Here is a 26,884-nt window from a genome sequence, read left to right as displayed (position 1 = left end):
AAGGTCTAGGGTGTGTTAACACTATGTCCAGCCATAAGGTCAAGGGTGTGTTAACACTATGTCCAGTTGTAAGGTCTAGGGTGTGTTAACACTATGTCCAGTTGTAAGGTCAAGGGTGTGTTAACACTATGTCCAGTTGTAAGGTCTAGGGTGTGTTAATACTGTGTCCAGTTGTAAGGTCTAGGGTGTGTTAACACTATGTCCAGTTGTAAGGTCTAGGGTGTGTTAACACTATGTCCAGTTGTAAGGTCTAGGGTGTGTTAACACTATGTCCAGTTGTAAGGTCTAGGGTGTGTTAACACTATGTCCAGTTGTAAGGTCTAGGGTGTGTTAACACTATGTCCAGCCATAAGGTCTAGGGTGTGTTAACACTATGTCCAGTTGTAAGGTCTAGGATGTGTTAACACTATGTCCAGTCATAAGGTCTAGGGTGTGTTAACACTATGTCCAGTTGTAAGGTCTAGGGTGTGTTAACACTGTGTCCAGTTGTAAGGTCTAGGGTGTGTTAACACTATGTCCAGCCATAAGGTCTAGGGTGTGTTAACACTATGTCCAGTTGTAAGGTCTAGGGTGTGTTAACACTATGTCCAGTTGTAAGGTCTAGGGTGTGTTAACACTATGTCCAGTTGTAAGGTCTAGGGTGTGTTAACACTATGTCCAGTTGTAAGGTCTAGGATGTGTTAATACTTTGTCCAGTTGTAAGGTCTAGGGTGTGTTAACACTATGTCCAGTTGTAAGGTCTAGGGTGTGTTAACACTATGTCCAGTTGTAAGGTCTAGGGTGTGTTAACACTATGTCCAGTTGTATGGTCTAGGGTGTGTTAACACTATGTCCAGCCATAAGGTCAAGTGTGTGTTAACACTATGTCCAGTTGTAAGGTCTAGGGTGTGTTAACACTATGTCCAGCCATAAGGTCTAGGGTGTGTTAACACTATGTCCAGTTGTAAGGTCTAGGGTGTGTTAACACTATGTCCAGTTGTAAGGTCTAGGGTGTGTTAACACTGTCTCTAGCCATAAGGTCAAGGGTGTGTTAACACTATGGCCATTTGTAAGGTCTAGGGTGTGTTAACACTATGTCCAGTCATAAGGTCTAGGGTGTGTTAACACTATGTCCAGTTGTAAGGTCTAGTGTGTGTTAACACTATGTCCAGTTGTAAGGTCTAGGGTGTGTTAACACTATGTCCAGTCATAAGGTCTAGGTTGTGTTAACACTATGTCCAGTTGTAAGGTCTAGGGTGTGTTAACACTATGTCCAGCCATAAGGTCTAGGATGTGTTAACACTATGTCCAGTTGTAAGGTCTAGGGTGTGTTAACACTTTGTCCAGTTGTAAGGTCTAGGGTGTGTTAACACTATGTCCAGTCATAAGGTCAAGGGTGTGTTAACACTGTGTCCAATTGTAAGGTCTAGGGTGTGTTAACACTATGTCCAGTTGTAAGGTCTAGGGTGTGTTAACACTATGTCCAGTTGTAAGGTCAAGGGTGTGTTAACACTATGTCCAGCCATAAGGTCTAGGGTGTGTTAACACTATGTCCAGCCATAAGGTCTAGGGTGTGTTAACACTATGTCCAGCCATAAGGTCTAGGGTGTGTTAACACTATGTCCAGTTGTAAGGTCTAGGGTGTGTTAACACTATGTCCAGCCATAAGGTCTAGGGTGTGTTAACACTATGTCCAGTTGTAAGGTCTAGGGTGTGTTAACACTATGTCCAGTTGTAAGGTCTAGGGTGTGTTAACACTATGTCCAGTTGTATGGTCCATGGTGTGTTAACACTCTGCTCAGTTGTAAGGTTTTGGACATTGAACAGCTGTGCTCAGAGGTATTAAGCACATAAGGGCGATAGCATGGAGTGCAGCTCTCTCTTGACAAGAAACTGAAGCTATTATAAAACATGTGTGGTATTTTGATATTAACTTTCAAAAATGATCCATTTACAAGAAGAGTTACTCATTGTTCTAGCCCTATTTATCAACTAGCGTTAATGTGCATTTTTCCATGTGAAATGCAGGTTATGATTCAAATTGTTTTTCTAAAAGCTTATTACCAGTTTGCCGAACACAGTAGAGTATTGTGGTCCCTGATATTCAACCCCAGTATTAACAGGAGAGGCCTGATATATCTCTCACCATTTAGAAATGTATCCTTAGTATAGACGGTTGAACTGTGAAATAAAATGTGCTGTGCTGTGAGTTATCCCTGTATCAGACAAGTTTATAAATAGTGTGTCAATCACGTACTTCTCAGGCAGAAACGGAATCAGAGAATAATGTCTGTTTTCCAGACATCTCTTAAAACTATTGTAATTGACCTTAACTTTAACTGGATATATAACTAAAACCAGATAACTGTAGTGTTCAGTCAACCATAACTAGATAACTCTAACTGGATATATAACTAAAACCAGATAACTGTAGTGTTCAGTCAACCATAACTAGATAACTCTAACTGGATATATAACTAAAACCAGATAACTGTAGTGTTCAGTCAACCATAACTAGATAACTCTAACTGGATATATAACTAAAACCAGATAACTGTAGTGTTCAGTCAACCATAACTAGATAACTCTAACTGGATATATAACTAAAACCAGATAACTGTAGTGTTCAGTCAACCATAACTAGATAACTCTAACTGGATATATAACTAAAACCAGATAACTGTAGTGTTCAGTCAACCATAACTAGATAACTCTAACTGGATATATAACTAAAACCAGATAACTGTAGTGTTCAGTCAACCATAACTAGATAACTCTAACTGGATATATAACTAAAACCAGATAACTGTAGTGTTCAGTCAACCATAACTAGATAACTCTAACTGGATATATAACTAAAACCAGATAACTGTAGTGTTCAGTCAACCATAACTAGATAACTCTAACTGGATATATAACTAAAACCAGATAACTGTAGTGTTCAGTCAACCATAACTAGATAACTTTTAGTGGTCATTAGTCAAGGTTAAATGACCATAAGTCACACTTGCCTAGTGTTGAAATACCTCACTTAAATGGATAAACAAATTTCAAATGATTTCTTCTCATTAAGAAAAATCCCAAGGCATTGCTATTGGGCCAGTGCGTGGCATGGTAGTGTATGAATTAAGGGCTACTTACTTTGTTCTGATGAATGGACATTGGCCTACTTTCAAGGTCACATGGTCAAATTTGCTCAAGTCTTATATAAATAATTATACCCTAACCTACCCCCGTAACAAAGCTGGGGGATGGGTTGTTATACCGAATCAGTGTGTCTGCCCATCTATCTGTATGTACTGTAATTTCTTGCCTATTGCCTGCTCCAGAGTATGGTATGCAGGAAGTTAAGTAAGCCATTTTTGATGTTTTTGTGAAATAAATTTCAGATAGCCTGCACTGGCAGATTGCCCCTGGGTTATACGTGAACAGCGATGATTTCTCCACTAGACCAGTGCAATCTGGATTTATTAAAAAGTGATTCTGAGCCATGTATATACAGTGCATTCCGCTTAATTGGGTTGCCTATTTGCGGAGGCTTTTTACCCCATTATCCGACTTATGCAATAAGCCGAAATGCACGTCGCCATCTTGGATTTGGTCCATAATGGTTGTCAGGCTTGGGTCGTTTTTGGATGAAAATATTTGCGTTTATTATTGTTTATTATTAACAGTGTTTTTCTTTTTGCTTTTACTGATGTCAAATTGTCAGATTACTATTCCATATTGTATAAAAATATGTGTATTAAAATAATAAAACCCGGAGTACAATCGTAGCACCTCAAATCGGGGCCATACATTCATGTTTCATCCATGTGTTCCTAATTTGACATACAATCTAAGGACTCACCAACAACTACAGCTGAAATCCCTTATGTTTATCATAGAAGCATTCTTTTGTTCGCTATTACGTTCTTAATATTCCATATTACTTCCAATTGCCAAAGGACAGAGATTGGAGAAACCAAGTTTATTTGGGTCGTTTCCTTTGGTATAAATACGACCTTGACACTGGCAGTCACTGATAAAACAACACGAAATCCAATTTGGTGTTTTTAATAAACAGTTATAATCCTTACCTGAGTAGGAATTATAAGCTAACATCAGGCGTCTGTCCTTTTATCTGCTCGCTGCTGTTTTTTAGGTCACCTGAGACGAAGTCTCAGTTGACCTATTGCAATCGCCTTTTGTCCGGCGTCGTGCGTCGTAAACAATTTACATTTTCAACTTCTTCTCAAAAACCGCTGAACTAAATTCAATGAAATTTTACAGGAAGCTTCCATGGCTGAGGGTGAACCAAAATTGTGAATTATATGGTCCCCACCCCCCAGGGGCCTGCGGGGCGGGGCCAAAAAGGGTCAAATTGACTAAAACTTCAAAAATCTTCTCCTCTACTCTCAGATATGGTAGAATCAAATACTCTTCATAGATGGAAGGATCTTAAGGTGCTTTACCAAAATTGTGAATTTCATGACCCTGGGGTCTCATGTTTGCCCCTGGGGAGGGGGTAAACTTTACTATAGTTTATATAGGGAAATCACATTTTTGACTATTATTTGTTGGATTTGTATTGGAATTCATTCTAACTTGTATAGAATTATCAGCATGGGATGACACTTTGATGGTATGTACATGTTGGCCCTAGTTGACCCCAAGGGGCCTGCGGGCGGGGCCAAAAAGGGTAAAATTTACAAAAATTTCAAAAATCTTCTTCTCTACTCTTAGATATGGTAGAATCAAATACTCTTCATAGATGGAAGGATCTTAAGGTGCTTTACCAAAATTGTGAATTTCATGACCCTGGGGGTCTCATGTTTGCCCCTGGGGAGGGGGTAAACTTTACTATAGTTTATATAGGGAAATCACATTTTTGACTATTATTTGTTGGATTTGTATTGGAATTCATTCTTACTTGTATAAAATTATCAGCATGGAATGACACTTTGATGGTATGTACATGTTAATTGGCCCTAGTTGACCCCCATGGGCTGGTGGGCGGGGCCAAAAAGGGTCAAATTGACAAAAATTTCAAAAATCTTCTTCTCTACTCTCAGATATGGTAGAATCAAATACTCTTCATAGATAGAAGGGTCTTAAGGTGCTTTACCAAAATTGTGAATTTCATGACCCTGGTGGTCTCACGTTTGCCCCTGGGGAGGGGGTAAACTTTACTATAGTGAATATAGGGAAATCACATTTTTGACTATTATTTGTTGGATTTGTATCGGAATTCATTCTAACTTGTATCAAATTATCAGCATGGGATGACACTTTGATGGTATGTACATAATGGCCCTAGTTATTGGAATTCATTCTAACTTCGTTAACATTATCAGCTTGGGATGACAGTTTGATGGTATGTACATGTTGGCCCTGACTGACCCCCAGGGACTGATGGGCGGGGCCAAAAAGGGTCAAATTAACAGAAATTTTAAAAATCTTCTTCTTACATCCCAAATAAGGTAGAATTAAATACTCTTCACAGATCGAAGGGTCTTAAGGTGCTTTACCATAATTGTGAATTTCCTAGCCCTGGGGTCTTGCGTTTGCCCCATGGGAGGGGATAAACTTTACTATAGTTATAGGGAAATCACATTTTTGACTATCATTTGTTTTATTTGTTTTGAAATTCATTCTTTCATTCAAATTTACTGAAATATTTCAAAAATCAGGTGACCGTTAAGGCCCATGGGCCTCTTGTTCTAATAACTCACCTGTGTACCGGTGTTGTAACATTTCCCCGAGGCGTACCCCTCACTTTTAATTCGCCACTGTTAACAGTTATCGGTGATATCAATCGGTCTGTAGCAAAGTCAGACCCAGGTCAAAACCTATTGTTTAGGTTTCTGCTTCTTTGATTTTACATCCCGGAAGTAAAAGTTTAATTGTCTAGTGGTTTAAAACCCCCATTACGTTGACCTGCTGCTGACTCTAAAAATAACATTTAATTTTACCCACAATGCTTTTCGATTACCTGTTGGGGGGCAGAACAACAACACAGTTCTAAACATGACAAAAACCAGACTAAAGATTATCGTTTAAGGTAATATTTTACTGTTTTTTGACATTATAACCATCTAAATTACCCTATTTGTTGATAAATGTCTAAAACTTAAAGGAATATGTGATGACTTTCGTGAAAATTGGAGCATTTTTATTTTTTTGGTCGGATTGTCGTAGTCGAATAACCGAAAAATATGACTTTTTTAACCCAATTAAACAAAAATTTTTAACATGATTCAAGAAAAAATGGTTTTGGTTTTTGAATTTTTACCCCAATAAACGAAATACCCTATTAAGCGTTAAACGGTTAAGTGGAATCTACTGTATATATAAACTTATCAATGATTTATTTTGTTTACAAATAGTGTAAATCTATCTTACATATGCATGCATATCAACGCATTGAGATCAGTTTCTTCATCTGCTGTTTCAATACAAATGGAATTATTTAACAGTGTATAGCTCTCTTTTTAAAAATTTGGTTAAAAAATCCACAGATAGCCCGCATCAACAGTTAGCCAACACTAGACATCTTATGTAAAAAATTATATAGCCCGCGGGCAATACACAGGAAATTACGGTGACATAATATATTTTGTATTGCCTACTCCATGCACCCATGATTCTGCTTGGATTAACAAGAAACTTTGCACTTATTTCATTTATGATTTGTTCTTCTGTCTCCCTGAAAGCAATTAAGTTCCATCGTTTTTGCTGGAGTTATTGCCCTTGATGCCACTAAGTGAGATGTATCTTGTTCAGACGACTCCTTCAAACACAGTTAAACAATTTCAGTTAAACTACACAGGAATGTTAGGGAAGGGAATATGTGAAGATATGTGCATGCAGTATTTGTTTGTTTGTTTGTTCCCTCCCTCCTCAAATAACTCTTGTTATCACTATTTCTCAAAAAGTTTTTCATGGATCTTCCTCGAATTCCATATGTAGGTTCCTCTTGGTCATGAGTTGTGCATATTACAATTTCAGATTGATCTGTAAACAAGATGACTGACAGGTGGCGTCAATTTTGAATTTTGACATTTGAAGTTTGTTATCACTTTTTCTCATAAAGTTCCTCATGGGACTGATTTCATTTTCCTGATTTCATTTGTAGGTTCCCATTGTTCACTAGTTGTGCATGTTTCATTGTAAGACTGAATGAAACACGAGATTGACAAAGGCAGCCATTTTCAATATTGTCAGTTAAAGTTTGTTCTCGCTATTTCTCAGAAAGTCCTTCATCAATATTTCTTGAGTTTCATTTAGATTCAGTTTGTTTTAGTTCAAGTTTGTTAACCCATATTTAATGTGTAGGTTAACCTGTTTCTCAAATGACGAAGAGGAAGAAAAGAAAAGTAGAGAAAAGGTCAACTCATTACTGAAATTGTAAAAACTTTATTACATCAGGAATATTTACTCTAACGTCATCTGACCCTAAAATCAGGATGTCACCTATAGTCATCGTGCTTTGTCCGTTGTCATCTGCTGTGCATAATCTTTTAACATTTCAAACCTCTTCTCAAGTTCTACCAGTGGGATTCAGCTCTAATTTACCTGAAATGATCTAGAGATGGTCCTGACCAAGTGTTGTTATTTTTCGAGTTGGTCGGAAATCCATGATGGCCACCATCTTGAAAAACACACTTTAAACTTCTCCAGTTCCACTGGTACCATTAAGCTTGAAATTGGTGAGGATGTTAAGGAAGAGGAGACAACAAAGTGTTGCTTTTCATAAAGTTATGAATGGATTTGAACCCAATTTAGTCAGAAACATCCTTGGGGGAAGGGGAACAGATATTGCATAAATGGTGACTCTGACCCCTGAGGGGCCAAAGGGGCGGGGCCAAAGGGGCGGGGCCCCATAGGGGAAATAGAGGTAATTCATTTAAATTGATACTTGTCATCAAGTTATGAATGGATTTGAACCCAATTTGGTCAGAAATATCCTTGGGGGAAGGGGAACAGATATTGCATAAATGGTGACTCTGACCCCAGAGGGGCCAAAGGGGTTGGGCCCCATAGGGGAAATAGAGGTAATTCCTTTAAATTGATACTTGTCATCAAGTTATGAATGGATTTGAACCCAATTTGGTCAGAAACATCCTTGGGGGAAGGGGAACAGATTTTGCATAAATGGTGACTCTGACCCCCGAGGGGCCAAAGGGGTGGGGCCCAATAGGGGAAATAAACGTAATTCATCTAAATCTCTACTATTCATAAAGTGATAAATGCATCTTCTAAAATCAATTCTTGAGGTCTTTCAGACCAAAGAGAGTCTGGACTTCATTATTTGGGATCACCACACTATAACCATATATAGCATTGAGATTTACAAATAAAACAAATTGAACATGAACATTATTTTGACATTTGGTCTAATCCAACCAGGTGAGCGATACAGGCCCCATGGGCCCCTCTTTTCAACCTCATAAAAACATTGACATGACAGCCATGGCGTCTATTTTGTAACATGATTGTGCAATCATGGTTTTCATGAACAATACCTATTTTAAACTTCTTCCCAAGTTCCACCAGTATCATTCAACTCAAACTTGGTGACAATGGCCTTGAGATGGTCCTGACCAAGTGTTGTTATTTTTCTGGTCATTCTAAAATCCAAGATGGCTGCCATGGCTAGCAGTACCACTATAAATGCTACTGAGTATATATTCCAATAGTACAAGTGTCTTTAGAGTCAGATGACCGTTAAGGCCCATGGGCCTCTTTTTTAAATAATTCTTGAGTTGCTTATTCCAGCTATATCAAATATGATCAAAATAGATTATGAAAATACTAATTTACCTAATGTTGCAGCTTTTGTTTCTCCTTCAATAATCAGAATATGGATGCAATAATACTGATACACTGGAGGCGGAGGATGTTGTTAGGCTTCATCTGATTCTTTAGTGTGATCATGTTGATTGAGCACTTCATTTGCTTTCAACCTGTCGCTAAATGTCACAGACCAATTTTCGTTTTTTGTAGGCATTATGAATATAAATGTTCATTAATCTTCTTGGAGAAAACCACTAAAAAATTGATGGCTTATCATTGATTAGTGTCCTCGAGTGATACAGATGATATAGATCCCCTGAGGAATACATCAGAGAAAATATCACCACAAAATTAGTAACCAGTTTCCTGAAAACTGGGTCACAGTGATAGCGTAGTCAATTTTCTAACCAGATAATGACAAAATCAGAGCTGTTCCCGATGTTCTGGTTTGCATTCCAGCTCTTGAAAAGCTGTATCAGTGCTAAAAATCTTAACAACAGCAGAAACTATTTGTATGTTTGGAATGAAACACATTCATACTGCCTTCCGACTGAAGTGGATTTAGTTCTTGCTTAATTTAGAAGATAATGACAGATTTTATAAATGTATCTGTAGATGAATAAAAGTATATTTTATGGATCTGTAGTAAGCAAGAATCTTTTGACAAGGGCATGATATAAAGACTTTCCAGAAGAGGACATGCTTTAGATTGAATGAATTTCGAAAAAGGGGCATGGTGTATTTCTTAAAGTGACAATAAGTAGTCTTATTGAATACTTTAACAATTCCATGGTATACATTTTATGAATATCCAGACAAGGGTAGGGTGAATAAAGAAAAAATACAGCCATACTGCAGCATGGATTGTTTAAAATTCATTTGACATCACCTATACAAGGAGAAAAAGGTGATATTTTATCAAGTTTTAGTATGTTTAATGATCCATGCTTTCTGAATTATATAAGCCTCTACAAATTTCCTTTAAACAGCCCAGGACAGGCATGCAGCTCTAAACCGGACAATATGGCCAGAACTGAGACAAAACGTCAGATCAAGTTGTCAAGTGTACTTTCCCTACAGCAGACCCTCAGAGATGGCGTGCATAAAGGTACGGATCACAAACAATACATAAAGGTATGGATCTAAACAATACGTAAAGGTACGGATCTAAACAATACATAAAGGTACGGATCTAAACAATACATAAAGGTACGGATCTAAACAATACATAAAGGTATAGATCACAAACAATACATAAAGGTACGGATCTAAACAATACATAAAGGTACGGATCACAAACAATACATAAAGGTACGGATCTAAACAATACATAAAGGTACGGATCACAAACAATACATAAAGGTACGGATCACAAACAATACATAAAGGTACGGATCTAAACAATACATAAAGGTACAGATCTTAACAATACATAAAGGTACGGATCTAAACAATATATAAAGGTACGGATCTAAACTATACATAAATGTATAGATCTTAACAATACATAAAGTTATGGATCTAAACAATACATAAAGGTACGGATCTCAAACAATACATAAAGGTACGGATCTAAACAATACATAAAGGTATGGATCTAAACTATACATAAAGGTATGGATCTCAATCAATACATAAAGGTATGGATCTCAATCAATACATAAAGGTATGGATCTAAACAATACATAAAGGTACGGATCTAAACTTTACATAAAGATAAGGATCTAAACAATACATAAAGGTACGGATCACAAACAAAACATAAAGGTATAGATCTCAAACAATACATAAAGGTATGGATCTAAACAATACATAAAGGTAAGGATCTAAACCATACAAAAAGGTACGGATCTAAACAATACATAAAGGTGTGGATCTAAACAATACATAAAGGTATGGATCTAAACAATACATAAAGGTACTGATCAAAATGATACATAAAGGTATGGATCTAAACAATACATAAAGGTATGGATCTAAACAATACATAAAGGTACTGATCAAAATAATACATAAAGGTATGGATCTAAACAATACATAAAGGTACGGATCTAAACAATACATAAAGGTACGGATCTAAACAATACACAAAGGTAAGGATTTAAATAATACATAAAGGTACGGATCTCAAACAATACATAAAGGTACGGATCTAAACTATACATTAAAGTATATCAATCTAAATGTGATGGGAGACATAACAGACACAAGTTCCAAGGTGTCACTAACCTACATGTGATGGGAGACATAACAGACACAAGTTCCAAGGTGTCACTAACCTACATGTGATGGGAGACATAACAGACACAAGTTCCAAGGTGTCACTAACCTACATGTGATGGGAGACATAACAGACACAAGTTCCAAGGTGTCACTAACCGACATGTGATGGAGACATAACAGACACAAGTTCCAAGGTGTCACTAACCTACATGTGATGGGAGACATAACAGACACAAGTTCCAAGGTGTCACTAACCGACATGTGATGGAGACATAATAGACACAAGTTCCAAGGTGTCACTAACCTACATGTGATGGAGACATAATAGACACAAGTTCCAAGGTGTCACTAACCTACATGTGATGGAGACATAATAGACACAAGTTCCAAGGTGTCACTAACCTACACGTGACGGGAGACATAACAGACACAAGTTCCAAGGTGTCACTAACCTACATGTGATGGGAGACATAACAGACACAAGTTCCAAGGTGTCACTAACCTACATGTGATGGAGACATAATAGACACAAGTTCCAAGGTGTCACTAACCTACACGTGACGGGAGACATAACAGACACAAGTTCCAAGGTGTCACTAACCTACATGTGATGGGAGACATAACAGACACAAGTTCCAAGGTGTCACTAACCTACATGTGATGGGAGACATAATAGACACAAGTTCCAAGGTGTCACTAACCTACATGTGATGGGAGACATAACAGACACAAGTTCCAAGGTGTCACTAACCTACATGTGATGGGAGACATAACAGACACAAGTTCCAAGGTGTCACTAACCTACATGTGATGGGAGACATAACAGACACAAGTTCTAAGGTGTCACTAACCGACATGTGATGCCAAAAACATGGTCATATCCTAGGGCAAGGCACTTAATCACACAACATTTATCAGAACTTCTGTTAGTTGTTTTTATTGATGTAGCCACCAGCTACTACCTCGAGATGGGACCTCAAAGTTACCTGACTGTTGATGAAGTGATAAACCCAGAAACAAAGAAACTTAAACGATATCAGTATAGCTATCAATGCTCTGTAGTCAAGGCCAATGTCAGTGCACTGTAGTTTGGGGCAAATATTTTATCTAAAAGGGAAAAAAATTGTACAGGTAACTTACCCTCAAGAGCAGTTTGTCATCTTTCAACAAAATCTGCATGTCTGTGTACCCTTATCTGCATATCTGTGTTCCCTTTTTGTTTTCCTAATGTCTATACACTCATATGAAATTCTAATTGGATACACAATTATGTTATAAAAATTCTGTGATGTTCTGATTTTAGCTTAAATCTTAATTCAAAATTGATTTTTCCTCAGGTGAGTAATTGTGCCTGCTAGGACATCTTTGTTTAATTAAAAGGCTAAGCTAGAAGTAGGGTACATGAAGCCTGTTGATAACCCTCGGACAAATTGACTCGTCACATTGCTGCATGGGGAGATAAAACTTGCTGCTTTCTGGCCCAGCTAAGCACACACTTAATACTTCCAGCTGGAGACTCTAAATTGGGAAACACAGATGAAAGGATAAAATGCTTAATGTCTGTGATAAAGGCCATGTAATATATAAATCAATTCTGATTGTTGGTTTTGTCATTATAAAGCAAATCCCAAACCATTTCATGTGTTGATAACCAGCAAGTCGTAAGGGATTTAATAGTCCCCAGATTATGAGAGGGACAGACCTGTAGACACTGCAGTGTTATCTGGTAATGATGTGGTATAACAATGTTGTAACTCAATAGGATGTACAGTCCCATAGCTACTCTGTACCAAGTGCTACTAAGATTAGGGTATGTGCGGGATGCATAACCATTTTTAACCCCTGAGCAGTGATCTTTCTATTATCTGTATTGTGTCAACTTTCTTCTTAATTAACCTCTTATCAGTGACCAAAAGGTTGAAAAGCATGATGTTGGGCTTGTTAATAAGTGTGCTAAGATTAAGTGCTAACTTTGTTCAAATGAATAAACTTGACCTTCTTTCAAGGTCAGTATTGTCAAATGGGTTATAATATTTTCATAACTTTCTCATTACCAAGAGGCCCAGTGTCATGCATAATATGTACCTCTATAAAAGGTATCGGGAGTCTTGTCACATAATTGTATGTTAGCTTCTCAAAGGACAAATGAGCAGTGGTATGGCATCCACCGTTTGTCTGTCTGACATCTACATTTTCCTTTAAACAACTTCTTCTCAATAACCATGAGGCACAGAGATCTGTGGGCTATCAAGTCTGTTCAAATGAATGACCTTGACCTACATTAAAGCTAATAGGGGTCAAATGTGTTTAAATCTTTAAACAATGATTTCCCGATAGCCATGAGTCTCCGAGACCTGATATTAGACCAATAGTATGCTGGAATGAAGGACTAAAAAATGTATTGACATGAATAAACCTAGCCTACTCTCATATATGATTACGGTGGTATTCAGCATAGTATCTGCAGAAATGACCTAAATCAGCTCGAAAGTTGCTATAGAACCAGATGAGTAACATAGGCCCACACGGCCTCTTGTTTTTGTTTACCTTATATGTTTTGTTTGTGTTGCAGGCCTCAGTGAAATGTTCCGCAACCATAAATTTGTGGGCTGTGTAAACGAGGAATTTTCTCTGATGCAGCACCAGACGATGCTGTACCTAGTAAATACTACTGCTGTGAGGTTTGTCCAACTTCTGAGCTCATCAAAGCAATTAGACAAAATATACACAAGTGAATTACACCTTCATTTATGAATATGGTAATAGGTAGAGTATATTCTGAATCATGAATACCAAATGGCCTTATACAGCTGTAAACAAAACAAAACATATATTGAACTACTTCTCCCATCATCTTCATTGCGGTGTTGTCTGATGATGTTTTTGTTTTTTCAGCAAGGAGCTGTTCTACCAAATAATTCTATTCGACTTTGGTAACTTTGGAAATCTAAGACTCTCGGTAAGGAATGAACACTATAATTTGTATACAGGAAAAAATAATTACTCCTGAGGGGATTATACAGGCTTTTTTTCTGTCCGCCTGTAGCGCCAAAGTTTGTCAGCGCTCCAGCGGCTTCATTCCTCGAGGGATTTTGATAAAACTTCACACAATGATAAAGGACCATAATATGTCTGAGAAGTTCAAGTTTTGTGGTCAAGGTCAAGGTTGCTGTAACTATTTTTAGCAGCCAGTGGGGGACATTGCTTTAATACCCAGTATGCTTGTTCAACTTACTAACGGTTATATAACTTATTTATTTATTTATTTTAATGCATTGGCATGTTCAGAGGTATTCTCATTATACCCCAGTGGAGTATAGTAATCACTTTGTGTGTCCTGTCTGTCTGTGATAAATTTGTGTAAAAAAATATCTCATGGACCCCTGGACAGATTTAGTTCATACACAATAACATCATATCATCAAGGTCTACATTTAATTAGAGTTTGGTGGTCATCGGTCAAAGGTCACATTGAATATTTGTTGAAATAAAAAAAAAATTGTATGCAAGATATCTCTTTGACCGTAGACAGATTTAGTTCATATAATCACAGAAGAACATCAAAGCAAGGAATTCTACATCTGATTAAATTTTGGTGATCATTGGTCAAGGTCAAAGGTCACACTTGACCACTTTTGAAATAAAGAAAAGTTTGTATACAAGATATCTTGTGAATCCCTGGACAGATTTATATTATTGATGAAGATGATTGGGGTATTATCTCTATGAGCCCGAACCACCCTTGCACTTTGCTTTTATTTAAGCAACTTTCTGCTTAAATGTTTTAATAAATTAGGAATTCAACTCCGTTTTATTTCATTGTTTTTTACCACACATACAGTATAATTAGCTTGTAGGGACGAGGTCCAGTGGAGCTATTGCTATACCACTGACGTCAGTGTTGACATCATCCAGTGACAGCTAGGTTAGAGTTTTCACTATTTTTGCAATATTTACATCAGAAGTAGTTGACACAGCAGGGATATTTGATAATTTTATTGAGTCCGTATAGAAACATCTTAGTCCAGTCCTTGATTTAGGCTGAGCACTATATTCTCTCAGTCTGCAGCCTCCGCTACAGATAGAAACAGCTGTTGATTAATCAAATAAAGCGGACTATAGTACACCACTTATAATCTCTTTACTACAGTCCCTCTAATACAGCTGACCACACTCCACCTGTCTGATACACTGGCCACACTGATTACCTCAGCTACAAATTGACGAGACAATATGACGGATTGTTATTAATTAAGGATACGATGAGATAATGAAAAACAGGAAGTCTTAGCCATGCATCGTATTGTGTACATGTCATGTAGGCATGTGTATACTGTAGGTCAGTGAATGTCAAACCGGAATATATAGTTGTCTGAATGTCCAACTCAAGTATCAATATACAATTATTGCCCTTGTTCCGGGTTGACATGAATATTTGACCACCCGAGAGGTGTCATGTCACCCGAGGGCGTAGCCCGAGGGTGACATGACACCTCAAGGGTGGGCAAATATTCATGTCAACTCGGAACAAGGGCAGTAATTGTTTTATTATACCGAAAAAAACATAAGTGAATTAATTTTGGTATCAATAAGTTTATTTATTACTATCAACAGTTTTTAAGAAAAGTTTTTAAGAGGTACCCCATCGTCTTTCTGGACCCGGCATAAAATTCTCCCAGTTGAACTTTCAATGTATGGACGTCGAAGTTTTCACAATCCTTTGGTCTAGGCCTACCTGTTGCAGATAGGAAATGTCTAAAGGAATCCACGGCCACATTGATGACCCTTTTGGTGTTTTTAGAATCCTTTTCTTGCAATAATTTCGCCAATTCCTCCTCTGTTGGCAGACGATAGCGTCCGCCGGCAGCCATTGTTGTTGTCAAGCAGAATACTCGGAACTTCTCTGATTCGACTACTTTTGAAGACGTTACGGAAGAGAGTTCCGAGTTGGGGCTCACGAGAGGGTGACATAACGATTTTGGAGGGCTCACGAGAGGGTGACATAACGAATGTTTTTAATCACGTGACATGGTTTTCACTAATCAGAAGCTGTGATACAAGTCTGAGGTATAATAATATACAATGATTCTGAATGTCAGACCAGAATATCTATACAGTGGCACTTAATGTCAAACCTGATTATCTTCATATATGTTTTACTGTAAGAATTCTCACCCCCTGTTCTTATATAAATGTGTGTAGTACTGGAAGAATTAACTCCCCTGTATATGTGTGTAGTACCGTAAGAGTTAGCTCCCCTGTATATGTGTGTAGTACTGTAAGAGTTAGCTCCCCTGTATATGTGTGTAGTACTGTAAGAGTTAGCTCCCCTGTATATGTCCTGTACTGTATGGCCGTAATTAGGTAAGTGACAAACATAAACTCTGAATAACTCTAGCATTTTTTAGCTGTAAATGTAATTTGTATGATGGGATTGAACTTCTCAGTATGTGTTGCACTGTTGGAGTTACATACCATAAAAATCTGTATAATCTACCCGCTAATGTAATTTACAAAACCTTAAAATCATCTTAACATTGCTGAAAAGGGCTCTATACAATGTAATTTACACACACAAAAATGAGTAAAATCTCACGATTTTTGTGTCCAAAATTTGCCAGTTTGAACTGATCACAAACCAATTTGGGTGTGAAATGATCAATTACAAGTCCAATTAAAAGATAATTACTGATTCCTTGTGAGTGTATAGTCATTCATGAAAAAACAATAATTACCTGGGAAACATTCACCACATGGCTGCATCAAGTAGTCAAAAATTACAATGAGTCTCGATCTACTTTCACTTTAATCTTTTAAGAAATTACGAGGCTCGCAACTCACCAATCAGCCCTCGTAGGCCAAACTGAAACGTTTGTAATATAACATATTCAGTTGAACTTATTAATATCAAATTTAAATATTTCACCGTAATGTTATAATTTGTCAACGTAAACGTCAGTTGCAGTACTATAGTATTCCCTTCGTGTTGTCATCATGCGACAGTCACATGATCTCCAAGAAAATAGGACTAAATGCGTTTATATCAATGTAAATAAAGTTTCAGCTATCATCAATTTGATTAGTCCAACAACATATTTACTTCATCAGGATTTACGTTAAATTATTTGCATATTTATATAATGTTAGCTTCGACCTATGCTGTGACCAACACAGGTAATGCTATTCTGTCTCTATTTTTATACCCCTGCAACGAAGTTAGGGGTATACTGGAATCAGGTTGTCTGTCCGTCCGTCCGTCCGTCCGTCTGTAGACGCATTTTGTCCGGACAACTCCTCCTAAACCGATGGGCCGATTTCAATGAAACTTTACACACATATTAATGATCATGTGTAGATGTGCATGCCACTTTCTTTTTCTCAAAATTATGGTTGCTATGGCAACTGGTCACTATAAACAGGTTTTCTGATAAGAACCATAACTTTGAGTTTGTCCGGACAACTCCTCCTAAACCGAAGGGCCAATTTCAATTAAACTTCACACAAATATAGAGGACCATGTGTAGATGTGCATGCTACTTTCTTTTTCTCAAAATTATGGTTGCTATGGCAACTGGTCACTTTATTACTGGGTTATCTTAGTTGGCCTCTAATTAACAGTTCCAATTCACCATTGACTCGTGTAAATTGCGGGGGTATTAGTCAGCCATCCTGGCGACAGTTCTAGTTTCTGATTGAGAGTTGTTAGGCAGGTGTGTTGGTGATCTTGATTAGGGGCCCTTGTGTCTGGTGTTAATCTGGGGAGCTAATGAATTATCCAAGTGTCAAACATTGCAACTTACATGGGGCTACAGCTTTCAGAATTAATTCAGGACAGAAAAAGATACCATAATTACCAGAATTCAAGTTGGACTATTTGTAAACTGTCATGGTGGCCAAACAGGACATGGAGAGAAAAACTCTGTACCAGTGTAATCTACACACACCGAACTACATCAGCATTTTTAGCCAAAAAAAGTGTGTAGGTTTCACATGTTTTTACAATGTGAATCTCCATTGTCTAGTTGTGGAGTGATATATGAGTTATCTCCCCTACATATGTGTTGTAAGATAAAAGTGTGCTCCTCTAGTAGGTTCCCCTGTCCATGTACGGAGTGCCATATGAGTTATCTCCCCTATGTTGTGTTGTATGATAGAAGTGCGCTCTTCTAGAAGATTCTGGGTTAGAGTTTGTTTCACAGATAATAAAGGAGTTATCTCCCCTATATATATGTTGTATGATAAAAGTGTGCTCCTCTAGGAGTTATATGGTAAGAGTTTGTCCATATGTTGAACACCATATGAATTATCTCACTTACATATGTGTTGTCTCCCCTGTATATATGATTTATGGACCAGATATATTTTTTGTGTACTGTAGGAGCCAGCACCTATCTATGACCTTGCTATGATTGCTCTTGACCTTGAGGAAAGTGGTTGGATGGAGGCTGATGGACCCAAAGAGGACCTTGCCAACTACATAGTGGACTTCCTCTCCAGCAAACGGGAGATGTTAGAGGATTATTTCTCCATTGAGATTGATGCGGTTTGTAATGAGATAGATAGGTATAATAATAGAATGTGTCTCTCCTGTATGATGTATGGAATGTGTCTCTCCTGTATGATGTATGGGATGTGTCTCCTGTATGATGTATGGAATGTGTCTCCTGTATGATGTATGGAATGTTTCTCTCCTGTATGATGTATAGAATGTGTCTCTCCTGTATGAAGTATGGAATGTGTCTCTCCTGTATGATGTATAGAATGTGTCTCTCCTGTATGATGTATAGAATATGTCTCTCCTGTATGATGTATAGAATGTGTCTCCTGTATGATGTATGGAATGTTTCTCTCCTGTATGATGTATGGAATGTTTCTCTCCTGTATGATGTATAGAATGTGTCTCCTGTATGATGTATGGAATGTGTCTCTCCTGTATGATGTATGGAATGTGTCTCTCCTGTATGATGTATGGAATATTTCTCTCCTGTATGATGTATGGAATGTGTCTCTCCTGTATGATGTATGGAATGTGTCTCTCCTGTATGATGTATGGAATGTGTCTCTCTAGTATGATGTATGGAATGTTTCTCTCCTGTATGATGTATGGAATGTTTCTCTCCTGTATGATGTATGGAATGTGTCTCTCCTGTATGATGTATAGAATGTGTCTCTCCTGTATAATGATAGAATGTGTCTCTCCTGTATGATGTATGGAATGTTTCTCTCCTGTATGATGTATGGAATGTTTCTCTCCTGTATGAAGTATGGAATGTGTCTCTCCTGTATGATGTATGGAATGTGTCTCTCCTGTATGATGTATGGAATGTGTCTCTCCTGTATGATGTATGGAATGTGTCTCTCCTGTATGAAGTATGGAATGTGTCTCTCCTGTATGATGTATGGAATGTGTCTCTCCTGTATGATGTATGGAATGTGTCTCTCCTGTATGATGTATGGAATATTTCTCTCCTGTATGATGTATGGAATGTGTCTCTCCTGTATGATGTATGGAATGTGTCTCTCCTGTATGATGTATGGAATGTGTCTCTCCAGTATGATGTATGGAATGTTTCTCTCCTGTATGATGTATGGAATGTGTCTCTCCTGTATGATGTATGGAATGTGTCTCTCCTGTATGATGTATAGAATGTTTCTCTCCTGTATGATGTACGGAATGTGTCTCTCCTGTATGATGTATGGAATGTTCCTCTCCTGTATGATGTATGGAATTTGTCTCTCCTGTATGATGTATGGAATGTTTCTCTCCTGTATGATGTATGTAATGTGTCTCTCCTGTATGATGTATGGAATGTGTCTCTCCTGTATGATGTATGGAATATGTCTCTCCTGTATGATGTATGGAATGTTTCTCTCCTGTATGATGTATGGAATGTTTCTCTCCTGTATGATGTATGGAATGTTCCTCTCCTGTATGATGTATGGAATGTGTCTCTCCTGTATGATGTATAGAATGTTTCTCTCCTGTATGATGTATGGAATGTGTCTCTCCTGTATGATGTATAGAATGTTTCTCTCCTGTATGATGTATGGAATGTGTCTCCTGTATGATGTATGGAATGTTTCTCTCCTGTATGATGTATAGAATGTTTCTCTCCTGTATGATGTATGGAATGTGTCTCCTGTATGATGTATGGAATGTTTCTCTCCTGTATGATGTATAGAATGTTTTTCTCCTGTATGATGTATGGAATGTTTCTCTCCTGTATGATGTATGGAATGTTTCTCTCCTGGATGATGTATGGAATGTGTCTCTCCTGTATGATGTATGGAATGTGTCTCTCCTGTATGATTTATGGAATGTTTCTCTCCTGTATGAAGTATGGAATGTGTCTCTCCTGTATGATGTATGGAATGTGTCTCTCCTGTATGATGTATGGAATGTTTCTCTCCTGTATGAAGTATGGAATGTGTCTCTCCTGTATGATGTATGGAATGTGTCTCTCCTGTATGATGTATAGAATGTTTCTCTCCTGTATGATGTATAGAATGTTTCTCTCCTGTATGATGTATAGAATGTTTCTCTCCTGTATGATGTACGGAATGTGTCTCTCCTGTATGATGTATGGAATGTTCCTCTCCTGTATGATGTATGGAATTTGTCTCTCCTGTATGATGTATGGAATGTTTCTCTCCTGTATGATGTATGTAATGTGTCTCTCCTGTATGATGTATGGAATGTGTCTCTCCTGTATGATGTATGGAATATGTCTCTCCTGTATGATGTATGGAATGTTTCTCTCCTGTATGATGTATGGAATGTTTCTCTCCTGTATGATGTATGGAATGTTCCTCTCCTGTATGATGTATGGAATGTGTCTCTCCTGTATGATGTATAGAATGTTTCTCTCCTGTATGATGTATGGAATGTGTCTCTCCTGTATGATGTATAGAATGTTTCTCTCCTGTATGATGTATGGAATGTGTCTCCTGTATGATGTATGGAATGTTTCTCTCCTGTATGATGTATAGAATGTTTTTCTCCTGTATGATGTATGGAATGTTTCTCTCCTGTATGATGTATGGAATGTTTCTCTCCTGGATGATGTATGGAATGTGTCTCTCCTGTATGATGTATGGAATGTGTCTCTCCTGTATGATTTATGGAATGTTTCTCTCCTGTATGAAGTATGGAATGTATCTCTCCTGTATGATGTATGGAATGTGTCTCTCCTGTATGATGTATGGAATGTTTCTCTCCTGTATGAAGTATGGAATGTGTCTCTCCTGTATGATGTATGGAATGTGTCTCTCCTGTATGATGTATGGAATGTGTCTCTCCTGTATGATGTATGGAATGTGTCTCTCCTGTATGATGTATGGAATGTGTCTCTCCTGTATGAAGTATGGAATGTGTCTCTCCTGTATGATGTATGGAATGTGTCTCTCCTGTATGATGTATGGAATGTGTCTCTCCTGTATGATGTATAGAATGTTTCTCTCCTGTATGATGTATGGAATGTTTCTCTCCTGTATGATGTATGGAATGTGTCTCTCCTGTATGATGTATGGAATATTTCTCTCCTGTATGATGTATGGAATGTTTCTCTCCTGTATGATGTATGGAATGTGTCTCTCCTGTATGATTTATGGAATGTTTCTCTCCTGTATGAAGTATGGAATGTGTCTCTCCTGTATGATGTATGGAATGTGTCTCTCCTGTATGATGTATGGAATGTGTCTCTCCTGTATGATGTATGGAATGTTTCTCTCCTGTATGATGTATGGAATGTGTCTCTCCTGTATGATGTATGGAATGTTTCTCTCCTGTATGTATGGAATGTGTCTCTCCTGTATGATGTATGGAATGTTTCTCTCCTGTATGATGTATGGAATGTGTCTCTCCTGTATGATGTATAAAATGTGTCTCTCCTGTATAATGATAGAATGTGTCTCTCCAGTATGATGTATGGAATGTTTCTCTCCTGTATGATGTATGGAATGTGTCTCTCCTGTATGATGTATAGAATGTTTCTCTCCTGTATGATGTATGGAATGTGTCTCTCCTGTATGATGTATGGAATGTTTCTCTCCTGTATGATGTATGGAATGTGTCTCTCCTGTATGATGTATAGAATGTTTCTCTCCTGTATGATGTATGGAATGTGTCTCTCCTGTATGATGTATGGAATGTTTCTCTCCTGTATGTATGGAATGTGTCTCTCCTGTATGATGTATGGAATGTTTCTCTCCTGTATGATGTATGGAATGTGTCTCTCCTGTATGATGTGCAGAGGATTTCAACCCAGCAGTAGGGAATGGCGGTGTATTATACTTTATATATTCCTGACCTCTTCATTGAATAGCGACCTTGATGGAAGAGGGTTACAGTGTAAAACTGGTTCTTGTTGCAAACTCCACTGCTCAGATGGCACCCAAAGAAGACCTTACTAACACATTTTATAGATAAGACTTTATATGTGTTTATTTGTAATTTTCAACACCTGAACTCTTCCTTCATCAAAAAAAGGTTACCTCTGTCCATCAAATAAAGGTCACCTCTGTCCATCAAATAAAGGTCATCTCTGTCCATCAAATAAAGGTCACCTCTGTCCATCAAATAAAGGTCACCTCTGTCCATCAAATAAAGGTCACCTCTGTCCATCAAATAAGCTTGATTATTAAAACACAGGTTAATATCCCAGAGCATGGGGTGACCTTGATTCTAGCTTACCGTTTGTGCTGTTTGCCGGTTTTGAGCTTGCCAGCGGCATGTACATTCAAGCAAAGCGGCTCAGTTGCAATATGGCCAACATAGACTAAAACACTTTTTTTTGTTATTTTATATATTCATATGTGAATAAACATATTTCAAAAGCATTGTAAACATTGAATGCTGTAGAACATTCAAAATCAACTTATTTTGCAATATGTATTACTGAAATAGCCTGATAGGATCAATACAAGTTGAACTTCTTTAACTTCTCACTTAATCTAATCTTTCGGTTGAAAATGTAGGGGGTCGCGGTTGCCGAGTGGTTAAGGTGTGCCGACACTTTAACGCTAGCCTTCCACCTATGGGTTGCAAGTTCGAAATCTACGTGGGGCAGTTGCCAGGTACTTACCGTAAGCCTGTGGTTTTTTCTCCGGGTACTCCGGCTTTCCTCCACCCCCAAACCTGGCACGTCCTTAAATGACCCTGGCTGTTAATAGGACGTTAAACAAAAACAAACCAAACCAAACCAAATGAACATGTAGCCATCTTGTTTGCCGTTGTGCCGGTGCTTTCAAACCGGCAGAAATTGCACGCACATATTTGGGACACAATCAAGTAATTTTAATGCCTTCCAGCCTGTACACCGGTACGTCGGAATCAAGTTCGCCCAATGTTTATGTAGGATGGTAACCTGTATCATAATTGTTGTAGGATGGTAACCTGCGTACAGTACCTATGATACTGGAGAATTTTGAACCTGATATGGATGGCCTACCTATGTACATACTTCGCCTGGCAACTGAGGTAATACTATGATACAACTACTATTACTCTTACTAGTGCTGCATTGACTGTATGGTATTGACTGTATTTTGAATATCTCTGTACAAAACTTGTTAGATAACATACCCTCAATGTATCTTCTCTTAATCGAAAACTATTTGAAATTTGTGAAATTTTTCCCTAAGGAAAGAATAAAGTCAAACTTTGTAATTTTTAGACTCTAATAACTTGAAGACTCGGCTTAACTCAATGTAAAAATATAGTTTCAAGATTAATGATTATATAGAAAATATACTCTCAGATTTTTAGATCACCTGAGACAAAGTCTTGGCTGACCTATTGCGATCGCCTTTTGTCCGGTGTCGCGCCGCACCAGTCATTCCTCGTGTGTCTTTTGTCATCAGTCATAAACAATTTACATTTTGGACTTCTTCTTAGAAACTCTAATATGGTAGAATGAAATACTCTTAATAGATGGAAGGGTCTTAAGGTGCTTTACCACAATTGTGAATTTCATGACTCTGGGGTGTCATGTTTGCCCCTGGGGAGAAGGGTAAGCTTTACTAAAGTTTATGTTGTGAAATCTCATTTATGACTATCATCTGTTTGATTTCTATAATTGAAATTCATTCTAATTTGGTTAACATTATCAGCATTGGATGACATTTTGATGGCATGCAAATGTTGGCCTTGACCCACTCCCAGGGACTGATAGGCAGGGCCAAAAAGCTTTAAATTAACTGAAATTTCAAAAATCTTCTCAAGACCCAAATAAGGTAATATCAAATACTTTTCATAGATGGAAGGGTCCTAAGGTGCTTTATCAAAATTGTGAATTAAATGACCCTGGAGTCTCACGTTTGCCACTTGGGAGGATATAAACTTGACTATCACATTTTTGACCATCATTTGGTGGATTTGTTTTGGAATTCATTCTAACTTGGCTAGAATTAGCAGTTTTGGAAAGCAGTTTGGTGGTATACAAATGTTGGCACCACTAACCCCCAGGGGCTGATGAGTGAGGTCAAAAAGGGTCATATTGACAGAAATACTTCAAAACTCAGGTGACGTTAAGGCCCATGGGCCTTCTGTTTCATGCACCGACTGATTTCGCGATAATGAGTATGGAGTGCATTAGCACATACGTATCCTCTCTTACTTGTAGGTTGACTGGGATGACGAGAAAAGATGCTTTGATAGTTTTGCTAGAGAAACCAGTAACTTCTATTCTGTCAAGAAAAGTCTGTTTGTTCCAGCCGAAGATTCAGATGTAAGTTATAACTGTTCAGGATCATGCTGTCTTTGAATTCTCACTTACATCTTCCTGTTATTTAGTTTTCTTATTATAATTCTTCTCAAATTCTAACAGAAATATTGTCAAAACTTAGTGGATATTCTTTTGTTTAGACGTGGTTATTGTGTCGCCTTCAACAGTTGTCAGAAAGGTGACACATAGGCCTAGGCTTTACGGCATCAATGTCTACAATGTTAAGGTTCATGACCATACTTCTGATGTAAAATCTCTGTTCATATTTATTTTACCTGTAAACCCAGAGCTTCTTATGAAGCGATTACGGTAATCACACCTGGCCGTATATGCCCAAAGCTACTGAGACCACGCTTTTAGTGAATCCTATTGTAACACCGTCATGCTTTACCGCAGACACTTTGCTGTCTTCCAAACAGGTTCTGCTGGTGAGGTACTGCATTGGGTATTTAATGAAACTGAAAACCGTTGTAATGTAAGATTCTATTGAAAATGTATACTGTACCCGTAATGGACCCCAGGTTACCTTCCATTTTTACAATCCAAGGACATACTATCTGTGTATTCACCTATTCATTGCACAATATTAACAAATCCAATGGCAAAATTTATTTCCTTTCAAAAAAATCCAGAGCTATTTCTGAAACTAGCATCATTATAAAAATAAAACAAGTTGTTTATATCCATTTGTCTGAAAGGTACTGCTATGAATATTTTACCTGAGTATTGATTATAAATACCAAAAAACCATTGACTTATGTACCTACCCCCTCTGAAGTGGTCTGTTGATACAAAAGGGTAGGTGAGTTTGCAACACTGAACGTTAAAATCTTAAAAGGTATTTTATAATTCAAGTATAGGGGTACCTTTGTAAATGTTATGTGGTTATCCATAGAAAAGCATAATTTCATACCTGTTACCTGTTTTGAGATAGATTTTTTTTAAAGTTTCTACTTATTCTCGCTGTAAACGAACCAACCAGTTTGGTTTATTAGGAAGAGTTGGTAGGCCTTTGTGAATAAAAGAGTGTTCCATTTTCAAAAGAAAAACAGGTAAAACCAAAGCTAATCTTGCAAACACCCTGTTCAATCTATTTTAATAACAAGTAACATTTACTGGAAGTGTGGTCATGAACCTTAAACTTTTGCGTTTGGTGCTATTGCTGACAAAGTGAGTCTAACATTATACCTCAATCATGAATGTAGCATGGGTAGTTGAGCCTACTACACTAAAAATATTTGATGGATTTCTACATTTTTGGGGTAAAAATTTCAAATTTCTGGACTTTGGAGAATATCAACATTAAGATTTTGTGTTTAGCTCTTGAATATTAGGCTGTTTCTAACAAACTACAAAAGCTAGAGCTGAATGCATTACATTCTTCACTAGTATCTCTACAATTTATGCTTTTTCTGGGGTAAAGATCTCAAATTTCTGGAAGAAAATCAAAGAATTTCATTAATCTCTTAAAATATATCCTTAAGTAACGATGTAAACTTCTTTTGATATTGACAAAGTGGGACAGTCAACACATATAATTATGTGTAATTCTTATGTTATTTCTACAGAACAAATGGAAGTGGCCAACAGAACACATAGTGTACCCAGCCCTGAGGACACTTTTGTATCCACCATCTTCCATGGCTCAAGATTCCAGTATCCTACAAATAGCAAATCTGCCAGACCTGTACAAAGTGTTTGAGAGATGTTGATCAGAAGTTCAGCAGGTTACTGTGATTAATGAATTTTCATACATTGATGTGTTTAAAAGATGATTAAAAGAAAAAATGTATAATTTCAAGATTGGAAATTTCATTGTTTTATCTTAATTGACTACCTTGATCCTGATATTGTGAACATGACATTACTGTGACTTTATCTAGACTTTCAAGGCAGTTGTCATCAATGAAGTAAAGATGCTTCCTCATTTGGAACACCTGGTCCTGTTTTATTTTGTAGTTTTCTAATCCTTGGATGTTCAGCTGAATGCAATACACTCTCTTCTACTGTTCAACTCCAGTTCACTCTCAACTAAGTGGTGACCAGATTACCAATGATTTGAGGTGATCAGTTTTCAATTCTAATTCATTGGCTGCAGGACAACACATTGTAATGAGTATTGCCTTCCTATATAACACTTTACTTTTGTGTCTAAATTGTAGAAAGGGAAAGAATGCCAC

The 26,884-nt window shown here is 37.5% G+C and overlaps 1 protein-coding gene across 2 annotated transcripts in view; it reads left to right on the top strand.

Annotated features, from left to right (window-relative positions):
- The window catches only part of LOC117344291 (DNA mismatch repair protein Mlh1-like), a 132,090-nt gene extending 105,452 nt beyond the window's left edge, over positions 1–26,638 (top strand). Inside the window, exons 14-20 of one of the 2 annotated variants that reach the window (XM_033906986.1) lie at positions 9,747–9,865; positions 13,553–13,661; positions 13,876–13,939; positions 18,359–18,523; positions 23,366–23,458; positions 24,603–24,707; positions 26,273–26,638. In XM_033906986.1, the coding sequence (XP_033762877.1) occupies positions 9,747–9,865; positions 13,553–13,661; positions 13,876–13,939; positions 18,359–18,523; positions 23,366–23,458; positions 24,603–24,707; positions 26,273–26,416 (799 nt within the window). In that variant the 3' untranslated portion in view covers positions 26,417–26,638. The remainder of the gene's footprint in view (positions 1–9,746; positions 9,866–13,552; positions 13,662–13,875; positions 13,940–18,358; positions 18,524–23,365; positions 23,459–24,602; positions 24,708–26,272) is intronic. The other variant, XM_033906987.1, reaches the window with a different exon arrangement.
- The last annotated feature ends 246 nt before the right edge of the window (positions 26,639–26,884 follow it).

The sequence above is a fragment of the Pecten maximus genome, chromosome 15 (genome assembly GCF_902652985.1).
Source record: "Pecten maximus chromosome 15, xPecMax1.1, whole genome shotgun sequence".
NCBI lineage: Eukaryota > Metazoa > Mollusca > Bivalvia > Pectinida > Pectinidae > Pecten > Pecten maximus.
This window is presented reverse-complemented; position numbering and strand designations above follow the sequence as displayed.